The sequence below is a fragment of the Varroa destructor genome, unplaced genomic scaffold (assembly GCF_002443255.2).
Source record: "Varroa destructor unplaced genomic scaffold, Vdes_3.0 BEIS01000004.1, whole genome shotgun sequence".
In the NCBI taxonomy this organism is placed as follows: domain Eukaryota; kingdom Metazoa; phylum Arthropoda; class Arachnida; order Mesostigmata; family Varroidae; genus Varroa; species Varroa destructor.
In genome coordinates, this window is record NW_019211457.1 from 17,474,365 (window position 1) to 17,497,472 (window position 23,108).

Sequence of the window (23,108 nt, forward strand, 5' to 3'; positions counted from 1 at the left end):
TGGGCACAAAAAAGTCAAATCGCCATCGACTCCAGCGTGGCGCCGAACTAACCTGGATCAGATAACGATTTTCGTCGAATCTGCTCCGAGGTAATGTAATGCTAACGTTACGTAAAGGACGTGCGAACAATAAGCAAACTCTGCTGGAAAATGACAGTAATGGCCACGAAAATACGTCAGAGCGGTCTGGAAGGCCTTGAGTGCCATGTGAAGCTTCTGTGCATAATTAAACCTTGTAAAAGTGCATTCAGGTCAGCTGTGGCGTCGTCAGTGTTTTGCGATGAATATCTGCTGTTAGCCTCTATCTCACAAAAGTAAGAAGAATGATCTAACGTGATCCAGTAAAAACAGATGTACATATATATGTATCCAAAGTGACAATACAGAAATGATTAATAGAAATTGTTAGTTCCTTTTTGAGAGAAAAAGCAGCTAATCGTGTAAGTTAAAATGTTGCAAGTTGCATCTTCCACAGGGTATCTATATATTATTCGATAGTTAGGCACGAGCTTTGCTACTTTAATTAGTTTAATAACTTAAGTTTCCAGAGCGACTTAGTGTAATCAACATGATTTCGTAATCAGCTGTGCCTTTTTCTCGTTTTTTTTTTGGTTTTGGATGCGCAGATAACGTTACTGTAGATCATGACGGAATTATACTCAAATGTCCTCAAACGCCTTAAATAATCACAGGTTTTCTAAGGCGGTTATTTTTGAGGTTTTATTTGCAGGAATTATATTTTGTCTGTCTAACGCTTTATATATCATAAGTAAATAATTGCGTTAGTCAGATAAAATCATAACTTTTAGCCTTTTTTTTTGGAGCAGTCAAGTCTAGAACTTGACCCCCTATGAGCAAACTAAGCTTGACGTATAGACTACCAGCGTATGGAATCTATTTACAATCAAGTGGCTTGATTTGACTCTCAAATTAGTCGTTTATACGGTGGCGTGACGCTTCTTTTATTACGAAGAAAAGCCAAGTGTTTACAAATTCCATATGGAAAAGCGCACGATGTAAATGAAGTAATTGTGTTATTCTTTTCATAATTATTAGCCACTCAGCAAAGGCAAACATAGCACAGTATATCTGTTTACCCCTCGTGATTTTTTTTGCAGTTAACAATAAAAAAGTTAAAGCAGTCGCTGGCATTGATAACTTATTTTCAAGTTATTTACAGTATTCAGTTCTAAGCAGTAATGTCGTGAAAACGACAAGCTTCGTTCCACCTTGAACAAAGCTATTCGGAGTACTTTTTGCTATGCTTTAGCAAATTGGTGTTTTGACGGTTAGCAACTTCTGGAACGTTTTAATTGTTTAGCTAAGTAATTGTCTCATTCCCCGTGCAGCAGTAAACATAACTTGAAAGGCGATGCATGGTCAGGCTGTTTCAGTTCTCAATAAAAACAAACTGAACCTATTAATAAAGTATGAAATGTTTGACTTAAACGTGGCCGCAATTTGGGGTGGGTTATTTCTAGGAAGCAATTGTATATTAGAGAAATACGATTTGGCAAGCAAACGTTTGCAGTCTCATATTTATTGTATATTATTATTAAAGAATGAACTGAATAGCAAATAAACACAAAAGGGTGAGTTGCACGATGAGACTAGAAGTTCGCTTTCCTGTAAACCCAGCAGAAACAGGACATTAAACCCTTTTATCAATCATTGCCTTCTAGCTACATACGTGACTGCTGCGTAAATAGTATCCTACTTGAAAGAGGATTCCGTTGAGGATCTTGTGCTAATTTTTCACCATAATCGACCCTTGAATTTGAATATTTACGGAAAACTCGCTCAAACATAACAGTCCAGCCGGCATTACTAGAATCTTGGTTGATTTTAGAGCTTGTTTCTGCATCGTGTCAGCAGTTGTCGCCAGCTTCAGTCTCAATGGCGTTGTGCTATTCCGATTCAGTTTCAGCCGTCTTTAAGTCAACATGAATGCTGGGCCGGATAATTAGACCTCGGCTGACAAAAAGCCATGTAACCCCGGGGCGTAGATACCCCGATGTTCTAATTAATTCGGTTGATTAGACGCTTTACAACCACATCAACAGTTTTCACTTAGTTACCAATGTCAACAGGCGTATGCCTCTTAGCTGTCGGAAAGTTACCTCACTGTCACAAACATTGGCATTTCAGCTTACGTTCATGCTAACTTTATCATCGCCATTTGTGTTAGACCCGACTCATCACGGCGTTTATATTCATTATAACATAAATCACTAATAACTTTTACCTGATTTCGCTGATTCTACATCTAACGATGGGTGCAATTGATTGTGATTTTTAAACTGTCGCTGATGTCCAACGGTTATTTGACAAAGTCTAGAAAAACGATCGGGGCAAATAAGCAAATTCTTGCGAAAAATTGCTCCCATTAGCAGATTGCCTCACAGACCCTTTAGACTCGACGCTGCTGTGACCTTATTGTGGCTATCATACTAGCACGAATGTGCGTATCTAAACAGTGGTTGTTCTTAGAGAATATGATTATATAATTCAGCGTTGAGTGCAACTGATATTGGGGGATCGACTTTGAATGTATATCTACGGAAATCGGTGGGGTTGATTTATGACAGCTGGAAGGAAATGATGCAGGATTCTAGCTAGCGCCGGCAGAAACGCAACGGGCTTTTTTGCGCATGTGTGTGTGTGTGTATGTATGCGGAAGCCTTCTCCTTCAGCCAAACGTAAACAAAAATGCACATAGCACCCCAATAAATGATTCTCGTTTGCGTCGGCGTCATTTATTATACTATAGTCGATGCTTCGCCCGGGCGTCGCAGCCGTTATTAAACGACACCCGAACAACAGAAGCAGCAGTAGTAGACGTTGTCGTTAATGTCGTGTGACGCTGCAGAAAACGCTCGACGCTCTACACGGTAGCACTATTGATAATAATATTAGTGACACAATTTTAGATACTTTCAAATAATATTATGGGACGGTGCCGTGCATATCACGTTGATAGTATAGCACTGGTCCTAATTGACCGTACATGACGGCTAGGATAATACGTACATGTGTCTCTATAACAAACAGAATTAACGGTCTAGTTACAGATGATAAAATCTATAAAAACAACATCGAGAAAAACTACAAGTTACACAGTTCAGATGTTTGTCCTTCATGCTGCGTCAGCTACTGATGTAACGTCAACTGGTAATCTTGAAATTCACACATTTTCTCGTTCCGTTTCATAAGAGGTAAATTTGCTACTATTTGATCGTTGTCAGGAAACCCGTACGCTTACCGCATTACCGGTGTCGTTGTAAAATTGAGTTTATATAGATAGAAATTTATAAATGAAAAACAAGCTATTTGTTAGTTCTTAACTTAGCTGTTAGTCGTTATTTCTCTGTTAGAAATTTGTTTCCAACAAAATGTGCGTCTTTGATTGACGTTGTGGTTACGTTCTGTTTTCTCATGTCCTCTTCTGTTTTGTTTGCCACAATTGTGAGTGACGTATTCCGATCTGTCTTTATAAATATAAGGGCGCCTTTATATGCCGTATTCACTGAGTTTTCACAAAAATATTCCCTAAACATGGTTCTGTTTATGTCTACATAGAATACCACTGCCCATGGAAAAATAAGGGTGAAGGTATACCTCGGTAAGTTTAGTTGCAAAGTAAACAGAACCGCCACTGTTTAAATGCTCACGATTTTATTTAAGTTGAAACTACTACGACGGTCAAGTTTAGTGTTAAGAGATATTTCTACGGAGACGACGTTACACACGAACTAAACATTGAACCATTCAACGTTCTTAGGTAAAAATGGCCACCTACAATCGAATGGTTACAATTTGATAATTGTTTCTGTACACTTACCATTTTAATAGGGTTCACTCATAATAGTCCTTTCCTCCTTCTCTTTAGTTTTTGAACAATAAGTGATTGAATTTACCAGTCTGAAGCTGAAAAATGCTTCTGTTACATAGGCATCATTCAATACAAAATAGTAGTTTTCTCACCGAGTGCAGTAAACGTTTCAGTCTAAGCAAAACTAAGATCATTCTAATGCTATTTAATGGAATGGCCTGTGTTTGTTACATATCAACTGATCATTTAGCCTAAAAATAAATGAACCATAACAAACCTATAGTAACCACTTTCTTTCAGAAGCAACTCTGCAAACAATGAAGGAAGCCTGCTTAACTTACTTCTTTTAGATCACTGAATAAGGCCTGCTTCACCTAGTAGAGATAGGAAAAGTACCAAGCAAAATCCAGTGAGATGAAATAGCTAGATTGTTCGTTTATTTAATAATATTGGACTTTATCGCTACACGAAGTTCTCACTAAGCCCATATATATATATATATATATATATATATATATATATATATATATATATATATATATAATTACATTGTGAAGACCAAAGTATTGTTTGCGCTTAGCTTTAGATGAATACATCTGAACATAGTCGGTTCCAGTTAACAAGGTTAACTGTTTATTATATATATATATATATATATTATTAGGAGCACGGGGTGCTAGCTTATGTTAGCTTTAGCAAAGTTTAACCGAAAACAAAGCTGTTGAAAGAAATACGTGTGGAGGAATAATTAGAGTATCAAATGAAAACCTGAGTCTTGGATCGTGTGTAGTCTGAGTTGACACGCAATGTTCTCTGATGTGCCGTGGACCAGGGAAACAGGCGGGGAACGACAGTGAATAGGTAATTATTAAGCAATGTGTAAACGTCAAAGTGTCCTGTTTACATGTTTAGATTTGAATATACACTTTTTTTTTTTTTTTTTGAAAACATAAATCCAATCGTGTGTGAATCTAGCCAGTTTTCGTAGTTTGAACCATGTTTATTGAACTAGTCCTCTGCCTCATAAACAAACACTCATCCGAGATATATATCTGCGTTGTGCATATTCCATTATATGTGTCTCACAACGAAATGTATTTGCGAGGCGCGCCAGCATTGGCAAAGCGTTCGAGCTCGGTCTATGTCGGCTTACCAATCACCGTGGAAACCGTCATCCACGAGGCCACTTTGAATTTGGCTTATCATGGCCAGCTAGTTTCGAGGCTCTGCGCGGGAATCATAACAATTCATTTGTCTTTATCTGAGCATTCATGGGGTAGTAAAGTTTGCTTTGTCGTTGTAGCGTAATTTTAGTAAACAACTCTATGTTGATATGCGTTTTTACCATTATGAACCCTTTCTATAATTATATTACGCAGTCATTTAAAATGGATTGGCCCATACGTTATATTTCAGTAAGCACTAAGCGTTTATCAGGCTGACGCGTTAATTAGCAATATATTAAAAGTCCGAATGAATACTTTCATTTTATATATTGTGCCGTCCATGGCCATTAATAAGGTTATAGCTACGGCAAGACAATACGTTGCGCAATAGTTATTCGTGCATGGCGTTCTGTACGTGACCGTTTCAACGGCACTCGATACATACTTGTATGTCGGACGCCAGTTAAGAGACTTCCCTAGAGCTAACTTCTAATCTTAATTAGATTTTTATTAATTTAAAAACAATAAATACTAATCATTTCTTTCTTCCTTTTACATCAGTGACATACTAATATGTACGGGAAAAGTCGATTCATGGAAACCCAGTTGCGGTACCGTGTGTGCACTTAACATTGTTCTTTTTTTTGTCTGATTCGACAAAAGCAACGATTGTTTGCTGGACTTATGTATATGTCAAATATGTCTTCAGCTTTTGCGAAGTTATGTAGTGCGTACCGTAATATACTTGAGAATCCAAGGAAATATGGCACAGGGAACCAACGTGTCTTCAGCAACGTAAGCAGCAACTATCTTTTCTCAACAACAACCTCTTCGATAAATGAGTTCACGTTCCTTAATTTCTACATACGAGAAATCCATATATATATATACATATATATGTGTGTGTTCAGACAATCTTATAGGAAATCTATCATGTCACAGCTAACGGCAGGATCCGGCTAGAGGCCGACGAAGCTGTTAAGCAAGATCATCCTGTGTAATCTAGGTAAAAAAAATGGAAGTGAGCAAAAACCAACCGAAAAGTGATGTTGCTATACCCCCTATTATGTTATCGTAAATTCTATCTATCTATCTATATATATATATATATATATATATATATATATATATATATGCTATGTTATTATTTGCATTCTCTACTGACATTTCTAGTACTCAATTGAAGCTGCAGAGCGTCGTTGGCGCTGCTACGGCTGCTGTGAGATACTGTCAACTGGTCTCATTCATTCATTTGCCCGTTGTTGCCCCATTTAACTCATCTGCCCGTTGACTAAATCTGACCCACTACCGGTCAGTTCCATTGACAACGGTTGCTAATTCTACTATTGCCCCTTTTAGCCCCGGTATTGTCCTGTAGGGTCTATTGTTCGTCCCAGGACAATCACAGCCACCGCCTGCTTACCGCTTTCGGTAGCATCCTGAATGTGCGAGACAGACAAAGCATTCGGTGGAAAGCGCTCGCCTAGCGGGCAACAGACAGGCATACATATGTAGACAGGCAACGTTTGCGCACATTATCGCCTCGTGTATATTTACTTACGCTGTGCCTCTACAACGATCTGTATTATTCTGTATAAGGGGTATACAAATGCCGATTCTTTCATCAGTGGAGCAAAACCACAGGCACTGCGTCACGTAGTCAGTGCCCTAGGAAGCCCTGCATACCCCTCCCCCCTTCCCCAATCATTTATTAGGCAGTTGCACTATATCCTATTTAAGTTATTACTATCGATTATTGCGCATGGCAAAACAACGCACGTATATATATCCAACGGTGTGTTTGTATATAGGGGTATCTTCATAGAACAAAATGAACTCCTTCTTGTCCTATAGGGCTCTATTGCTTGAAACAAACGTTTTTTGCTCATGGGCAAATAACGGGCAGGTCTGCCACAGCTGACAGCGCCATGCTGCGCAAGAATTGAAGTTGATTATGCTGCCAGATATATTATGAAAATACTGGAATGGCCTATTAGTTTACAGCAGTAACTGCAGTCAGTATTGTATCGTGCCAGCTGCATGTGTCGCCATCGATGTAATTCATTGAAAATAAGAGTCGCATTTGACTTTCGGCATTTGTTTTTTGTTTAATTTTATATTGTCTAAGTGCATTTTTATAGTGCTGAGACTGAACAAAGGTAGATCTTCAACTGAATCTTTATACGGCTTTTTTCGTTGTGTTTTGGAAACTACCCAAAATGGAATCGCAAGCTTTCATTGTACACGCATGCTGGTGAAGCGCTATCCAGTTGTATTGTGGCAAATAACTGCTTAGCGGGGGGCGAATGAAATAAGTTCAAGTTAAATTTACAGCAATAAATGCAAACCTTTCGATTCACCTTTACCCCGAAAAATGCCCTTTAAATGCAAAGTATACCTTCGCACCAAATCTAAATGGGCTGGTTGTTAAATTACGATAGTGCGTTTTCAAGTAATTTTTTGTGTTCGTTTAAAAAAAGTGGGCAAATTTTACTACTTGCCAACATTTTTCGTTATTTCCAGTCGTTTGCTATTCTGTCTGTATTCGTTGGTTACATCACCATGGTGGAGGTAACCATTGCAAAAAAGTAGATTTGACCTCGACTTGTCATATATAAAAGCAATCTTTCGATCTGTCGTTTACCTTTCTGCTTGGCTTAGGATCAAGACCGTAACGGGAACGCCGAAAATGTATATATATATATATATATATATATATATATATAGGAATCTCCTTAATATTTCCAATTAACATATACTATAATAGATGATTACCTATGTGTTGACATCAAGCAAGCACACGCTTCCCTTCCGCAGCCGAAACGATCCTCTGGGAACCATATCTCTTTTCTTACTAATCTTAGACAAATTTCATGTAACCATACATGTATCACGAATGCTGTTATATTCCAGTTTGTTTTACTAGTGGGGACTCTATAGGATACGATTGAGGAAACTGATGAAATTCATAAATTAAAATTTATATGGTGTAGCCGAGATGATGAAAACTGCAGGCCAGCGTCTTTTGATTATGATAAGTAGTCGTTGTAGATTTGTAGGTAGGGAAATTGGCCTGTTAAATTTGTTCATGCAACGAGTACTTGTTGCCAATAACAGTAACTACAGATATGTATATTGGACAGTACTTCACTAGCTCTACTAAATATGGACGAGCTAGATGATTTTTTTCGCTACTAAAAACTATACGCCAGAAAAATAATTGCCACCATGTGGCAACTGTCAACTTGAGTGAAATGCCCAATCAAACAAGGCTGGTTCAGATTCTTGCCTCCCCGCTTATTGAAAAGTTTTATAATCATTTTTAGGATTTATCATTTTAGATTTAATAGGTATTGAAGAGAACCCAGCCTAAAAGGACTGTTTGCATACCGAGCACCTAATAGATCGGCATTGAAAATATGCAAAATTTATCCAACAATCGGTGAACATCTTATCTGAAACCTGAACGATATCCATAGCTATAATGCATATGATTATATACGCACAAACATAACACGGCCACTATTTTTTTACCTTTTAAATTCGGAACAAACACTTTGTAGATACAGGGGGTCCTCGTACAAAACTATAGTTATTATAACAATTATGTCACGCGTGAGTCGCCAGCCATATTCTTATTGTTCCATTATGACAATCAAAGCTGTGCTAAGCGTACATACAAAGAAAAATAGTCGAAATAAAATTAGGAAGGCCGCTCTCAAATGCCGTTAACTTACTTAGCCGTTAGCTTACTCTGTTACGTTTCCCCTTTTGGACCATCTCACTCGAAAAGGCTAACAATAAAATTAACCTTTATCGATTTTTGCTTGTTAGGTACACAACACATAGGGAAGATACAACAATAACATAATAGGATAAATTTTTGAAAAGGCAATAAGTTAAAGTTGTCGGCAAATAGTGTTGTCGTAATTCAGCAAACGCTTTCGTCACTTTGACGTAACGAACAAAATAGTTTATTACAACGAGTGGTTTGCTACGCCGATATGTCCGTTGACTGTTGGACCAAGTAATTGTTAAATATTGTTGCTGTATCATTAATCAGTTCGATGCTCAACATAAGACATAAGCTGGCCTGAGAACTGAGCCTGATTGGGAACGACCGGCACCGAAGTTGCTGTTGCGGGACATCGACACCAGTAACCAGTGGAGTATTAAATCGAATTCAACTATCATTATCGGCCTATTTTACTATCGCCACCAATCGTATGAGTGGTGGTAACGAAAACCTATCTATGACGGCGTAGGGATTTTGGGACGCAGGAACCGCGTACTCGTATCAGCTACCGGCTATCTGCTCCCCGCTGTCCGTTACCCCGAACAGATGGCCACAGATGATCAGGACAGCAGTAGCAACTGGTGGTCTTACCCGCTTTTTCGGAGTTGCCTGTGTAGTTGCAAATGGTTCAATTCGAAGGTGATGTTAGCTGAAGAGAAACTTTTTACACTAGCGCTAAAATCAGTAATTGCAACTACTCCCTCCGTGCAATTGCCTGTGACACACTCATGTTACGAGAACTCTTGGTGTTATTATTGCTACTGCAATCACTATTGGGCTAAGTAGTTCACTATTGCTTGCTGTTCCTCATGTTCTGCTACTTCTGGAATCAGACGAAAACCAATGCTTCATAGAACAAAACAATAAACCCACTATGGTATACAGCAGCGCATCGTTCACGGAATTTTAGTGCACATCAACAGCAATAAGAAGTCTCTTTGCTGTGGGAAAAGTTTCAATGAAACTTTGAACCTTATTTCTTAATCGAAAACGACGATTTATGCTATTATCATATCGATTTTGCAAATCCGAAAAAATTTATATGAGTTAAATCAGAAGATCCTTGATAGGGTTATGATATAGCGAGCTTAAAAATTCATCGAAGCGGCTCGTAAAGCTACTTGCAACACACCTGGATATTTGTACCGAAACTATCAGCTATTTTAAAGAGGAAAATACCAGTTACCGATTTGGCCGTTCTAGTAAGATACGGTGGTTAGCCATTTTGGGAGTTTACACTTTTTTATATCTTTTGAACTTTTTGGCGGCTTTGAGCCTTCGAATTTTTACGAGCTTTAACACGCTATCAATCTAAAAGCTAGTTCCACTAAAGTCTGCACGACCCTTTAATGATTCAACACCCACGGATACCATTCGATGCACAGTTATTTCGAAAACGTTCTGCAATAAAATAGAGTAGGAATAATTCCAAAAAAACTACTAGTGGGTGATCTACATTTCGGATTAAAGCTGTATTCGTGATGAATAGTGGTGACCTTCAATAAAGGTGCATAAAAAATATAAATAAATAAAAACATCTACCGGGAATAACACTTATAGAATAGGAAAAACAATATACTGAACTATCTGTTCTTGCTATTAGACACAATCCTAGAAACAAAAATATGAAGAAAATTCGCAGTTTATGCACGCCGCTCTATATATTATTCATATTTGAGGTCTTGTACAAATATATATGCTTGTTTTTTAACCATTAAATGCTGGGTTTATAAATTTTATGGACGAGTGGATCGATCCTTTTTCCAGAGATACTTGGAAGCGTAAGTGGTCAACAAAATGTCTTTAAGGTGACGCTGGTCGCATTTAAAACGCAGACGCATAAATATGAATGTCTAGTCCTAATTTGTTTATTAAATTGTTTATGACCCCGATACGGTGCTACATAGGTTTCCAAACTAAGATAGAGACCAATCCATAGGCTTGAACATTTCGGGCGTGTGGGGAAAATTGTTTTCATCGATCGTTCTGACACAATGAGTACAATGATCGCTCGTAGCTGGAATTTGCTTCAATCGCGTAATTGTTAAGTTATTTACCTAGTAACAAGTAGCGACGATTGGGTAAGCGTTTCAAATATAATAACTTACTCTGATTTGTTTAGCGTGGGCAACCGAACACTATTTATCGAATGATTATAGCCTGCGAACTTTTACAAAGCAAATTATAAAACGCTCATTACTATTAGATATACGACTAAGTATATATATTTCGTGTGGTGGCATATTGATATATTATAAATAGTTTTTTTTGGAAGTAACATTTTGTGAAGTTACACTGCGAAGCAAGTTGTCTGCTTGAAATTGATTCTAAAAATATTAACTAGGAGCACAACGTGATCTAGATACAAATTTTCCCAAAACAAAAGTATAGACAAAATATTCTCGAATACCTTTTTGAGCTTCGTAACCTTAATTGCAAAGCAATTGAGCTTGTTGAAACATTTCGGTGCATGATCCACGTGATGATTATTAAATAATAAGTGAAAATAGAGCATACTAAATAGTAAGTTCTATGCGTTTTTACACGTTAAGCTTCAAGAAATACATAAAGAAAACCTACGGTTATCGCTGATCTTTACGACTATTTCTTGTGTTGTCTTCACGTACCTTAATTAAATGTTTACAAATAATGTGTACAGACACTCTGTTAATGATATCGTCTTTCATATCCACTAACCCATTATCCATAATATTCAATGACGTTTTATTTAGCGTTCACGTTCCTACTGTTACTTTTTTCCTTCCCGATAACAAGTAGGTGGTGTGTTTATTTAGGTTGTCCTGACACAAGTAGCTTCCAGCGTCACTTGGTTATCTTCGGCTCGTGTCTTGTCAGTTTTACTATTATTCTAATTCGCTCGGCCTTGCCAAAGTTCCTCTCTACTTAGTGAAATGTTCGTTCCCACACTGCGAGGTAAACGTTTCCAAATGTAGACTATTATGCAACCAACGCCACGCGACACGGCTGAAAACAAGGCTCTAGCAGACGAAAATGACGAGCACGTTATTATATTGAGATAGTCAAGCGTGGTCACGAAGGGCCCAGCGGAGATTCTGTTCTCTCGGCAAGGAAATTCTCTGTTGTTTTCTTTAGAAGAGAGTAATTTTACAATTACACACGCGATGCACTTGGTTGTGTTTATAGTAGCGTGAAAAACTGTCTAACTAAGGAAAATTGCATCAACACATCAAACAGACTTGTCTGATTTCTTTTGGGTTCCCGTAACGATAAACAATTATATGTCACATATGTTGTCAAGGGCCAATTTAATAGTAACTCGGTTGTCTTCTTATTTCCTAACTCTAATTTAGTGGCTTGGTTTAATTGATTAATGATATCGAATGTCTAACAAGTCGCTGCCTTGCTTTTTCTTATTCCCGGTTTTTTGCTCGATCCAAACTCGCAGCACAATCTTGTCCCCCGCCAGCTGTTCCACTCTATTCTACGGTTCATCTACAGATGTCAGCTAGTGAATCAAAAGCGAACTATAGCTGTGATACTGGTTACGAGCTTTTCGGTCCTGCAATGCGAATATGTGAAGGTGGAAGATGGCAAGGCCGAATGCCCTATTGCGGTACGTATTATACTTATCAATTTCTTATGCATGTGGGATTGTTTGTTTAACCATACATTTATCGTGCATAGTTCCGTGCATGGACGACCTTATTGCATTTATTACGGTAGCTTTCGACATGTATATTAAAGTTTACTTTCTGTTAAAAATATTACCTCGTTGCTTCTCAGATGTCTAGCACTACAAAGATGAGTACAGCCTCCTTCTACTATTTTGTACCTATCTCACAGCACCCTCAATTTTAGCGCGATCACATAGACTAATAATATGAAAATCGTTGTGTTTGTTGACAGCGACAAATGTGGCTCTAAATAAGCCATCGAAACAATCGAGCATATCGACAAAAAATTTGGCGGCCGCCAAGTTGGCTAACGACGGCGACCTCTCTACCGTTGGTGAAAAACCCGTGTGTACGGAAACCAGAGTCGAAAATTCGCCTTGGTGGCAGGTAGACCTCTTGCAGGCGTACGAAGTTCGGGTAGTTCGGATACTCACTCGGGGCTGTTGTGGACATCAACCTCTACATGATATCGAGATTCGAGTTTCCAACTCGAGTTCGTTGACAGGCTCACGTTTGTGTGCTTGGTTTCCTGGTATTCTCGAAGATGGCGCAATGAAGGAGTTCGTCTGTGCCTATCCCATCAACGGACGGTATGTCTCTGTTCAGATGGTCGGAGGTGACGGATCCCTGTCACTCTGCGAAGTTCAGGTGTTTTCCACGCAGGAGCTCTCCGTAGGAATGTGCGGACACTTTGACGATGTCGTCTCGATCCTGCGTAACTGCTACGAGTTCCACCTGCAGGGCGGAAGCAGGAAATTGGCTGAGGAACACTGCGAGAAGAGGGGCGGACTGCTTATGTACAATATTGACAGGTGAGTAAATTAAACGCATGTGAACGTTGAGTTCGGCACTAATACCTACCTTTCGACACTGCAGGTGATTCTGATTTTGCTTGACGTTAAATAAACTAATAAGTAGTGACTAAATAGTGAATGTCTTAATTAAAGCCCCCTTGTTTCCAATGTTGCTTTATTAACTGACAAGTTCATTTAGAAAAAAGAGAACCACAGCAATCTGTATCTGAAAAGGCTTTGTATAAAGAGACTGTTATGAGCTTCTGTATGAAGGAATTTTATATTTGTGTATTTGAAAGGTTTTTCAAATACTCCACTATAATAAATCCGTAACGGTTTTTGTTTGGCACCCTTGTATACAGACGGACGCTACCTTTCATCGGGAGCGAGCTCACGCGTCGCAGTAATAATAATCAGTTGAACCAAGGCCTTGTTTGGATTGGCGCGACGCTCAAACGAGGGATAGGACCCGGCCGACGAGGCTGGTTCTGGAGCAATAATGAACCTATTCCATCCGGCGGTCTCCTTTGGGGAGAGGGCCAGCCAAACAACTATAACAAACAACAAAATTGTATTGTACTGGACCAAAAGCTCAGTTGGATGTTTAATGATTTCAATTGTGATCTCGATTACTTACCGTGGATCTGTCAATACGGTGAGTAGACTCAAGCCACTGAGGCAATCTATAGATCACCGCCATAGTTCGATGAATATATTTAGTTAACTAGTAACAGTTGTACAATTTTTTTGTCCGAGTCTACCTCGGTCTCATCAGACTGTCTTATTTCTGTAAGGAGGAATGCCTTTTCCCTATGCAGGCTTTACGTGTGTTCCAAGTAAATAGTATGAAGGTTTCAAAGGAGCGCGTAGGAACATTTTCATTTCGCTAATGATCCATTTGTTTAACAGAACCTGTTCGCTGCGGTAGTCCCGACGTCTCTGAGAATTCAACGTTAGTTGGCAAAGATTTCGGCGTACTGCGCACGGTTAAATACGACTGTCCTATTGGCAGTGTGATTCAGGGCGATGCAGAACGCACGTGTCAGAAAAGCGGCTTCTGGAGTGGAAGTGCTCCGACATGCAAACATATTGACTGCGGCCCGCTTAAGCATATCCCCAACGGAAAGGCACTACTTCGGGATCTTCGAACAACGTTCAACGCCACCGCCGAATATATTTGTGACGCCAATTACACATTGACCGGCGAAGATACCCGACGCTGTGCTAAAACGGGCTTTTGGACGGGGCAAGAGCCCAAGTGTCAACTAAACTTCTGCGGCACACTCAGTCCACCTGTAAATGGTTCGATTCAGCTGGAGGGCGTCAAAGCAGGCCAAGAAGCCGTTTATTCGTGCCAGCGAGGTCATGCTCTCGTGGGCGTTGGCAGGAGAAAATGCATGCTCGGTGGGCAGTGGACATGTTAGTACTTATAAAGGCTATACACCCAGCACAAATATAATTTTGCTGAGATATGTTCCTCTTCCAAATCGTTTTTTTTCAGAAATTATATTCGAGAGTGTTTTTGATTTTAAAAAGTATGCCTTGTCAACGACATTTAATCGACACATGAATAGGTAGACAGACAACGGCTGAAAATCTAAACCTTTTGATGGTATAACAGCCTACTATAGGGTTGCCCATTTCCACTTTGAAGTCTGCTTAATATATCAGATCCTTCACCTTCCTCTTATTATTTCGAACCATGTGGGTCTGCAATGTTTTATCAATCACCTTTTCTCCTTATTTCGAAGCTGTTTACTTGGCAAGCTGCAAAAAACGATCTCTCCGAACACCCATTCCGAGCTTCAGCTTCATTGTCCTGTGGTTAATTAACCCTGTCGTTTGATCACCTTCTAGCCACGGCCCCATCCTGTCGCTACGTTGATTGTGGCAAACCTTCACCGCCAGACAATGGCAACGTTAACTTCATTAATAGCACCTGGAACTACCTCTCAGTTGTGACCTATTCGTGCAGTAACGACTATACGCTGGTCAACGGAGACGTGACTCGCACATGCAATGAACGCGGTATATGGTCAGGTCGTGAGCCGGAGTGCAAAATCATTGCATGCCCACCGCCACCGATTCCTAATGGCGCCTATATTAAAGCCGACGCCATTACAGGTGAACGGGTGAACATCCATGTTCACTCGAACGTTGAATATGGCTGTTTGGCCGGATTCAAGTTGATGTCCGGTGATCTGACACGCACGTGTCTCAAAAGTGGTCTATGGTCAGGCACGCTCTTGCACTGCCAGCTCGTCGATTGTGGCAGACTCCCGCCCATTCTCAAAGGAGAAATCAAATACCTGAATGATTCGACGACGACGCTGGACTCCGTTATCACGCACTCGTGTACGAACGGCTATCGACTCGTCGGATCTGAGACCCGAGTTTGTGGCACTGATGGTCGTTGGACAGGCGTGTCGCCCAGATGCGAAGAGATACGTTGCGCTCCACCGGAAGTGGCGCCAAACACTACGGTTCTGTATTCGAACAATGATCGTTCGTCCATTGACTCGTTTCGGGTCGGTTCTAGTGTCATGTATAAATGTATGGCTGGCCATATTATTGAAGGGATAGCGCTGCGGACGTGTCTGTCCACTGGTGAATGGGATGGGACCGAACCGCCCACATGCCACTGTAAGTTTTCTAAAGTTAGAGTCAACTTACCTGAAATAGGATCAAGTGATTCCTTGGTATCAATTAATACTAATGGGCAATAAAAGTATAGGCTAAACAGATGCAAGATATATCGATTATCTATTACCACAAATCAAATGCTGTGAAAATAACCCGAATCGCTACTAGGAACTAAATATATATTAACAATTTTTGTTCTGTGTTGATGCTCTAATCGTCTTGTCACACGCTTTTAGAACGTGGATTACAGTACGTATATAGAGATAAAATACATCTGCCTACACTGATGCAGTTATAATAAAGTTGATTACATCTATTTAAAAAGCATATAAAATATAGCGATATATGAAAGAAAAATAAGTACTATGAAGCGAAAAAAAAAAAATTGTATCGGCTTTTGGTTAGCGTAGATATATATGCGATAATTTGTTCCTTACGATAGTCTTCCTGTGCCAACAGATATTGAGTGTGGTAAGCCTCCCCCGATATCAAACGGTGTAGCTGAATCTCAGACAACTCATTACGGTTCTCTTGTGGAATACCGTTGTGATGATGGCTATCGGTTGGGTAATGGGGCCGAACGCAGGCTCTGTCTTGAAAATGGTACCTGGTCAGGAAGCGAGCCCGTGTGCGTCGAAGTGATCTGCCCCGATCCCCCTCGGAACGATGACCGACTCCTTATTGAGGTAAGTATTCAAATCATCATTGGACGTGAACTTCGAAATGTTTAGACAGAAATGGTCTATAAGAAAAAAAGTTATTATCCATGCCTGTTTATTATATCTATCTTCCTTTAAAGAATTATTATTACTTGTTTCGATTATACAGCTTATATCCTCCCGAATTGATAGCGTACAGCATAAAATAGTTAGGTTCACTAAGTTGAAGATATTTGCTGACCATTAACGTCAAGTCCATTTTCAGCTAGCATTTACTTCCTTTCAGCAAATCTCTATGCATACATGTCTAATTGGCAAATAGTTTAGACTAACGTTGCTAGACTGTTACTACCCTTTTGTCCCGCACACGTCAATTATCTTCCTAGTTCACTTTTCCTCTGGGTTTTTCCATCAAGTGTTTGTTCGTCGCATCTTTTTATTTATCCGTGATTCTTCTATAGCGCCTATTGCATTTCGGCAACTCCGAAATTATGCGCATACATGAAGCCTGTGGGCACCTATTCATGCTAATTACTTACCGACGGAGGCTGAACTTCTGCATCTGCAGAGCGTCGCCAACGATGATACACTGAATATGGTGGACGCGGTTGACGTGCGCATCAACTGCCAGAACAAGATTACATCCCAGAACACGACCAGACTACCATCAGGTCCACCTTCAGCGTCGGTCATGACAACCTCACCACGGGAAGCCAAAACATCTTCCTCAAGTCGCTGCGTCTCTAAAGATCCCACCTTGAACCGTTCTCTCAACACTACCCTGGCAGCAGCTGCGATCACCGCGCTCCATAGTTCAATGATAACACCTGGCTTATTTCATCCCAGTCGTGCTTCTCATTCTAGCACCCCTATACTTCTTTCGGTTACTCTAATAACCTTCCCTGTCTCAAATTTGCATCTATCTCCCGACAGCAGTTCAGTCGACAGTAATACCACTATCGTAACGAACGCACCAGACCTGTTAACAACAACAACGTCGGCAAGTGTGAAGGAAATAGAGCTTACCACGTCGGAAGTTAAAATAAATTCAACGCTGGCTTCTGACGAGGTCAAACAGAGCTATAGGACGAAGCTCGCTAATGCATACGTTGATATAAACATTATAGCTCCGCGTACCATTCGATATGCCATGTCGATTGTGAAAAAGACCGCCATTGTTATAAAACCAACGGTGACCTGTTCCCAGATGGCGTCACCTGCTACAGCAACGAGCAGTAACACAATTTCGAAAGTTTAGTGCAGCTTATTTCGAAAAGTTGACATTTATGAATACGGCAGTTTTGCACTTCCAACTTCTGTCGGTTTCTTCCCGGCTGTGGTTTCGAATCCTGTAACTGTTTTTTAAGTCGTTCTTTATATTCCAAGATATATCCTCTCAAAACTTGTATTACAAGGCAGCTTGAAGTTTGGCAGCTACATCACATATCTATTTACTTCGCATCCCGATATAATCTAAAGAATAGGATTTTTATGGAATATCTGTCTTCCTGATTCATAATTGTGCGATTAGAACAGCGTTTGTAAACTTGTTTGTTTCCCTATTTTACTCTTAAATTAGATACGTCGTACATGTATTATTTGAGATCTAAAAGGTCTCTCGAGCTTTTTTGTGACCTGTCTATCATCGTCTATTAAAAACAGATCTAATAAACACAAAAAATTGATAAAACAAGAAAATGTATAGTTATTTACTACGCTTCAAACCAGCCAAATGCGCATATCTAATTAGCACCGCACACATATAGTCACAGCCACCTGTCATCTTTGCTTTTAACATGTGCTACAGGTTCTTTTTCGCATGTGATCTATTACATTATTTCTACACACCAAGACGCAACATAAATTTCCGATTTAGTGAAAATCGTGACAAAGATAACAATAATAAATTCGATCCTCCTGAATAAACATTTGCATGAGTCCGCTTTCGCCTTTAGGATGTGCTTTTAATTCATCTTATCTTCGCAGTAGTACCGCCTTCTAAAACTGTATGGTAACATCACGAGCGACTAGGTTACCTCACATCATGCACCAACAACAACGACAATGACAAGATGTACGATACAGGCCTGAAGTAACCATGGTCACGCGATTTTACGACTACATATAATGTAGTTCCCATCTCGCTGAATATATTTCGGATCGTCACGAAATCAGTCCTGTCATGGTGACTAAAGGCGCTTCATAGTCACGACAATTCTGCTCATCACAAACATTAAACGCTGAAACATCAGCAGCAAATCCAATATTAGCGCGAGCTTTCTATGAAATTAACGCTGATTCCATCCACCTGTTCAACGATTAGGTTTTCTTTAGACCTTTCACGCGATATCTGTGCAGACTCGTATCATAGATGACAGTTTTGATCTGAATGTAAAGTACTAAACACATCTATCGACCTTGTAGGATAGGTTAGTCAATGGCGACGTTAAGGATTTCATGCATGTCATTCATTAGGCTATGATCCGTGGGCCAGCGTATGAACGGGACAACCTACAATCGAAAAAAACTGACGTATCTAATTGGGTAATAAACATTTCAACATTTGTGTATTTTGGTTTTCGCAGTGGAACAAGCATGTATTTGGCATTCCAAGGGGCACGTTACGTGCTCGCGAACGAACGCGGATGGATGCTGCATGACCTCAAAATACATCTTGAATCCTTATTAGATAGTTCTTTTGCCTCCGTCCTATTGGCTAGAGTCGGTGGTTTCGATAAGTCTTCTCTCGTTTTCTAATGACGTGCTTTGTTAAACAGGTGTCATCGAACAACGTGGGTGCCGTCGCAAGCTATTCATGTCAGGACGGCTATCGCATTGTGGGTGCTGATCCAGTACGTGTCTGTCGCGTAAACGGCCGCTGGGATCCTCCAGGAGTCCCTTTCTGCAGTGTCATTGATTGCGGCCGACCAGACCTTATACCGGTATCATTTGTAACATTTTCTTTAATTATAACGTCCAACGTACCCAAAGATATTTAAAGGGCTCTGCGAATTTTGCGTCTATTTCTGTTATGGTCAATAAAACGCTACTCAACCCTATTGCTACTAAGTTTATGATGTAGTACTGACTGTACTTTAATATAATTTGTATTGTTTTTCCTGTGAATATGAGCAAACTATCAGAACGGTGAATTTCTTTATCACTTTGTTGTTATATCATGTCTTTTCACGTTTGATGGACTTTCTGGAGGCTGTTTCACGTAAATCTGAGTTTTTCTCGTAAATGTTTGGTGTAGCACGGACGCGGCCTGCTGGTTAACGGCTCTACGACATTCAACTCTCACGTTGAGTATGAATGCCTGCATGATAAGATGCTCATCGGCGCTTCATTAAGGGTGTGCTTGGCCAATGCGACGTGGAGCGGTCGCGAGCCAACGTGCATCGATCGTGAACCCGATCGCGTCAATGACGTCGATACTCTACGCATTATACCACACTACGATGAGCAGACCTCGAATTCAATTGGAATTTCATTGGCTGTTGGAGGCCTTTTGCTAGTGGCTGTTTTCATTGGAGCTGCTTGGGTCTGGATGAAGCATAAGCCAAGTCCCCCGGTTAACATGTAAGTTTCAAGTACATTCTTTTGAGATCCGGTTTGCTTCTGGACGCTCTGTGCTGCTCCAGCGATAAATCAATGCCCCAGACTAAACATTCTTCCTAAAGGCAGCACCGAGCGTAAAAATCTAAGAGAAATTGTGAATGCTAGCATCCTATATAATCTATCGACGTGTTTCAATTTGACAGTACTACGTAGGATTCCTGCGGCATTGAGACCTTTAAGATAGAAAAATGTGACATAAAAAAACTAAGCTGACTTTCTATGCGTTGCAGTCATGCTCGAGCTCGCTATGTTGGCAAGAATAACGTGGTGTCCTCGCCAAAGAACAACTACCAGGCAACCACTCAACGCGGAGGTCCTTACGACGGACCAGCGTCGGGCCTAGGGATGACAAACATGAATATGGCTGCGATGGCCTCAATGGCTGAGTACGCTAACGTCACGCCTCCACCGCTTCCTCCGAATCATCCATCGAATCAATTTGTTACATTCAACACGCCCCCCATAGCACTACAACACCAGCAAAATATCTATAGCGACAATTTGTACGATAACAGTGGTGACTCTAGTCAGCCCATATACGCCAACATTCAGGAGGTCAATGAAGCAACCCATCATGTTTGACACGAGTAGAAAACGGACCGCGGAAAACGAACTCACTTGTAGTTAGTTAGATAGATAGTTAGATAGCTAAATGAACGGGTGTAATCTGTCAAGAAAGAATCAAATTTTACAGACTGGATACGTTCTGACTTTTTGTGGCTCGCCTACAGGACTCGCAGCTCATTTCTACGATATAATTAGAGTATCAGTGAGCTTTTGTGATTTCCAGCAATAATAACATGAATATGGACGCACTTGCTGTTTTATGAAAATGCTGTAAAAAAACAATGATTAACGTTAAAGACGTCTCATATGCGTTGGATTACTCGAAGTTGTGGAACTACTAAACGTAATCGTACGTGCGTTAAAGGAACGATTCTAGTTTGTTCAAGTAGGTAGGTAGGACGCGACGATGGACCTGTTGTTCGTTATTGCATATAGATCAACGTAAGAAGCGTGCGATTTCACAATCTACGGAGAAAAACTAGTAACGCGATTTAAAATAGCTGGCTTTAACGGCAACAATCAAGAGCTTTGGAGAACTCTGAGGAACTCCATTCGAATATGGCGTGTGACAAGCCAGTTCACCAGAACCTCGGGTATCTCTACACTCGTGTACAGTGTAAAGAAGGTAGAGGTAACAATTTAAATGTCGTAGGATAGGCGTGCACGTCAGATATGCACGAAGGAGGGAACAACAGCTATGCAAAAACTAGAAGGATGCTCCTACTTAATTTCTATTGTACATAATTATTTCCGGGATGCGGTAAATCCTGTTGCCGATGGCGATCTTCCAGGTGGCGTTCGCCTTAAGTTATGTCGATTTTCGAGCAAATTAAGCTCATAGAGTCCCTGTAACATAGAAAACAGACACTCGTCAAATTCAGGACAAAAAAAGAGTCAAAGGTGAAACCGGTGACGGCTTTTTTTTCGTCAAACCGAAAACGATGGAGTCCTCGTGTAGCTTGGATGTTCCGGACACTCAGGACAGCTATCGAGCGCTGTATGTAATAGCATACGCAGGAAAAGATCAAATCGTTGCCTGAGTACAAGAGAAACTCTGCTTCGTCAGGCAAAGATAGCAATCTGTGATCGAACGAAGATTACATTGTTAGACTTATTAAAGAATCTTAATTTTGTAAATGCAGATCTAAAATAAAGCTTGCTCTAGCGAACGAGTATTGCACATAATATTTCGTTTAAATAAAGGTTCACTCATGAATCTTAATGGAAAGCGTTTTAAACTGTTTTGTACGTACGTTCAGGGCTAGTTTAGTTTTAGTGCTTGGAGTGAGTGAGCCTCTCGGAAATTCCTCATTGTTTCACCATATCTAATGTTCTAACCAACAAAATCTATCCCCTTATTCCTTTACAAAACTTGAAAAGACGGTAATACCGACTTAATCCCCGTGAACTGAATCCGAAAGAAGGTAGTTGTTCTTTTACCTTTGGGTGGAGTATGTGACTTACAATTTTTGTTCAGTTTTCCCATGTAAATGTTCATTTGATTCAAATCTTCCCAAAGCATTCGTTATGTCGTTGATCTTTGCAACTTTCTTTACTTTAGTGAACTTTAATAGTCGCTGACGGTTTGGCTAGAACTTCGTTTTCTGAGACGAAGGCCGGTTCAGCTTCCCACATTTCGCTTGGAATTGCTAATCATTGTCGCAAGTCAGACCCATTCCGGATGAGCTACTCGTGTCTCTGAGATACCGTTTCGTGAGACGCTGTTATTATTAAGATGTCGCCTTCTGGCCCAAGGCCAAAAAAGTTATTCTGATCAGCAACTATAAGGCTAGAACCGTTCCTAGAACAGGTCTTCCTGGCAACCATTGGTACCGCGTACACAAATGAAATTACCTTAATTTCGATTTTATTATAAGTTACCTTTTCTTTTAAATCGAGTTAATAGTGAGTCTTTATGTAAATGTTGCTTTTTTTTGTATGTATCTTTTTTTCCATATATGATCCTTATCACCCATTCATTTAGGGACTGAAATGTTCATGCGTTGTTATGAATAGTTTCTTGATAAGCCAATCACGAGATGCGTGCAACTACTAATAATCATTGGGTTACCTATTCTATTCTATAAATTCTAGCAGCTTCGATAAACTAGCTGAAGACTTAGATGTATGTTCTGTACTATAGCAAATAAATTCTCTTGTTAAAGGACAAATGTCTCAAGTTGCGTGATAACTTTGCGGAAAATTTTTGGAAAAGTTGGCCCTCTCAAAGGGCTATTAAATATTTTAGGTCCTGTTTTATGTACATATCTGTACGGAAGATGCCAAGTAAGGAAATCGGATTGGTTCTGGCTCGTTTCTAGGTGGAAAAATCCTGCGACGCGAATCTAAACTCAATGTGATTAAAAAGCATATA

General features: G+C 40.0%; 1 protein-coding gene and 1 long non-coding RNA gene across 6 annotated transcripts in view; one reads left to right on the plus strand and one right to left on the minus strand.

The window, feature by feature from the left end:
* Positions 1 to 22,909, plus strand: part of LOC111248637 (CUB and sushi domain-containing protein 1-like) — a 98,900-nt gene extending 75,991 nt beyond the window's left edge. For 2 of the 5 annotated variants that reach the window (XM_086988344.1, XM_022801310.2), the window contains 9 exons: positions 12,222 to 12,389; positions 12,683 to 13,262; positions 13,607 to 13,899; positions 14,154 to 14,663; positions 15,102 to 15,887; positions 16,347 to 16,573; positions 19,324 to 19,488; positions 19,803 to 20,128; positions 20,398 to 22,909. In XM_086988344.1, coding sequence (XP_086844470.1) covers positions 12,275 to 12,389; positions 12,683 to 13,262; positions 13,607 to 13,899; positions 14,154 to 14,663; positions 15,102 to 15,887; positions 16,347 to 16,573; positions 19,324 to 19,488; positions 19,803 to 20,128; positions 20,398 to 20,749 — 3,354 coding nt within the window. In that variant the 5' untranslated portion in view covers positions 12,222 to 12,274 and the 3' untranslated portion in view covers positions 20,750 to 22,909. The other 3 variants (XM_086988343.1, XM_022801312.2, XM_086988345.1) reach the window with 3 other exon arrangements.
* LOC147755910 (uncharacterized) lies at positions 10,437 to 16,399 on the minus strand. Its single transcript, XR_015327310.1, has 2 exons — positions 16,325 to 16,399; positions 10,437 to 15,917 (listed from the first exon to the last, which is right to left on the minus strand). It is a non-coding gene; the product is annotated as an uncharacterized LOC147755910 (long non-coding RNA).
* Positions 22,910 to 23,108: the final 199 nt, after the last annotated feature.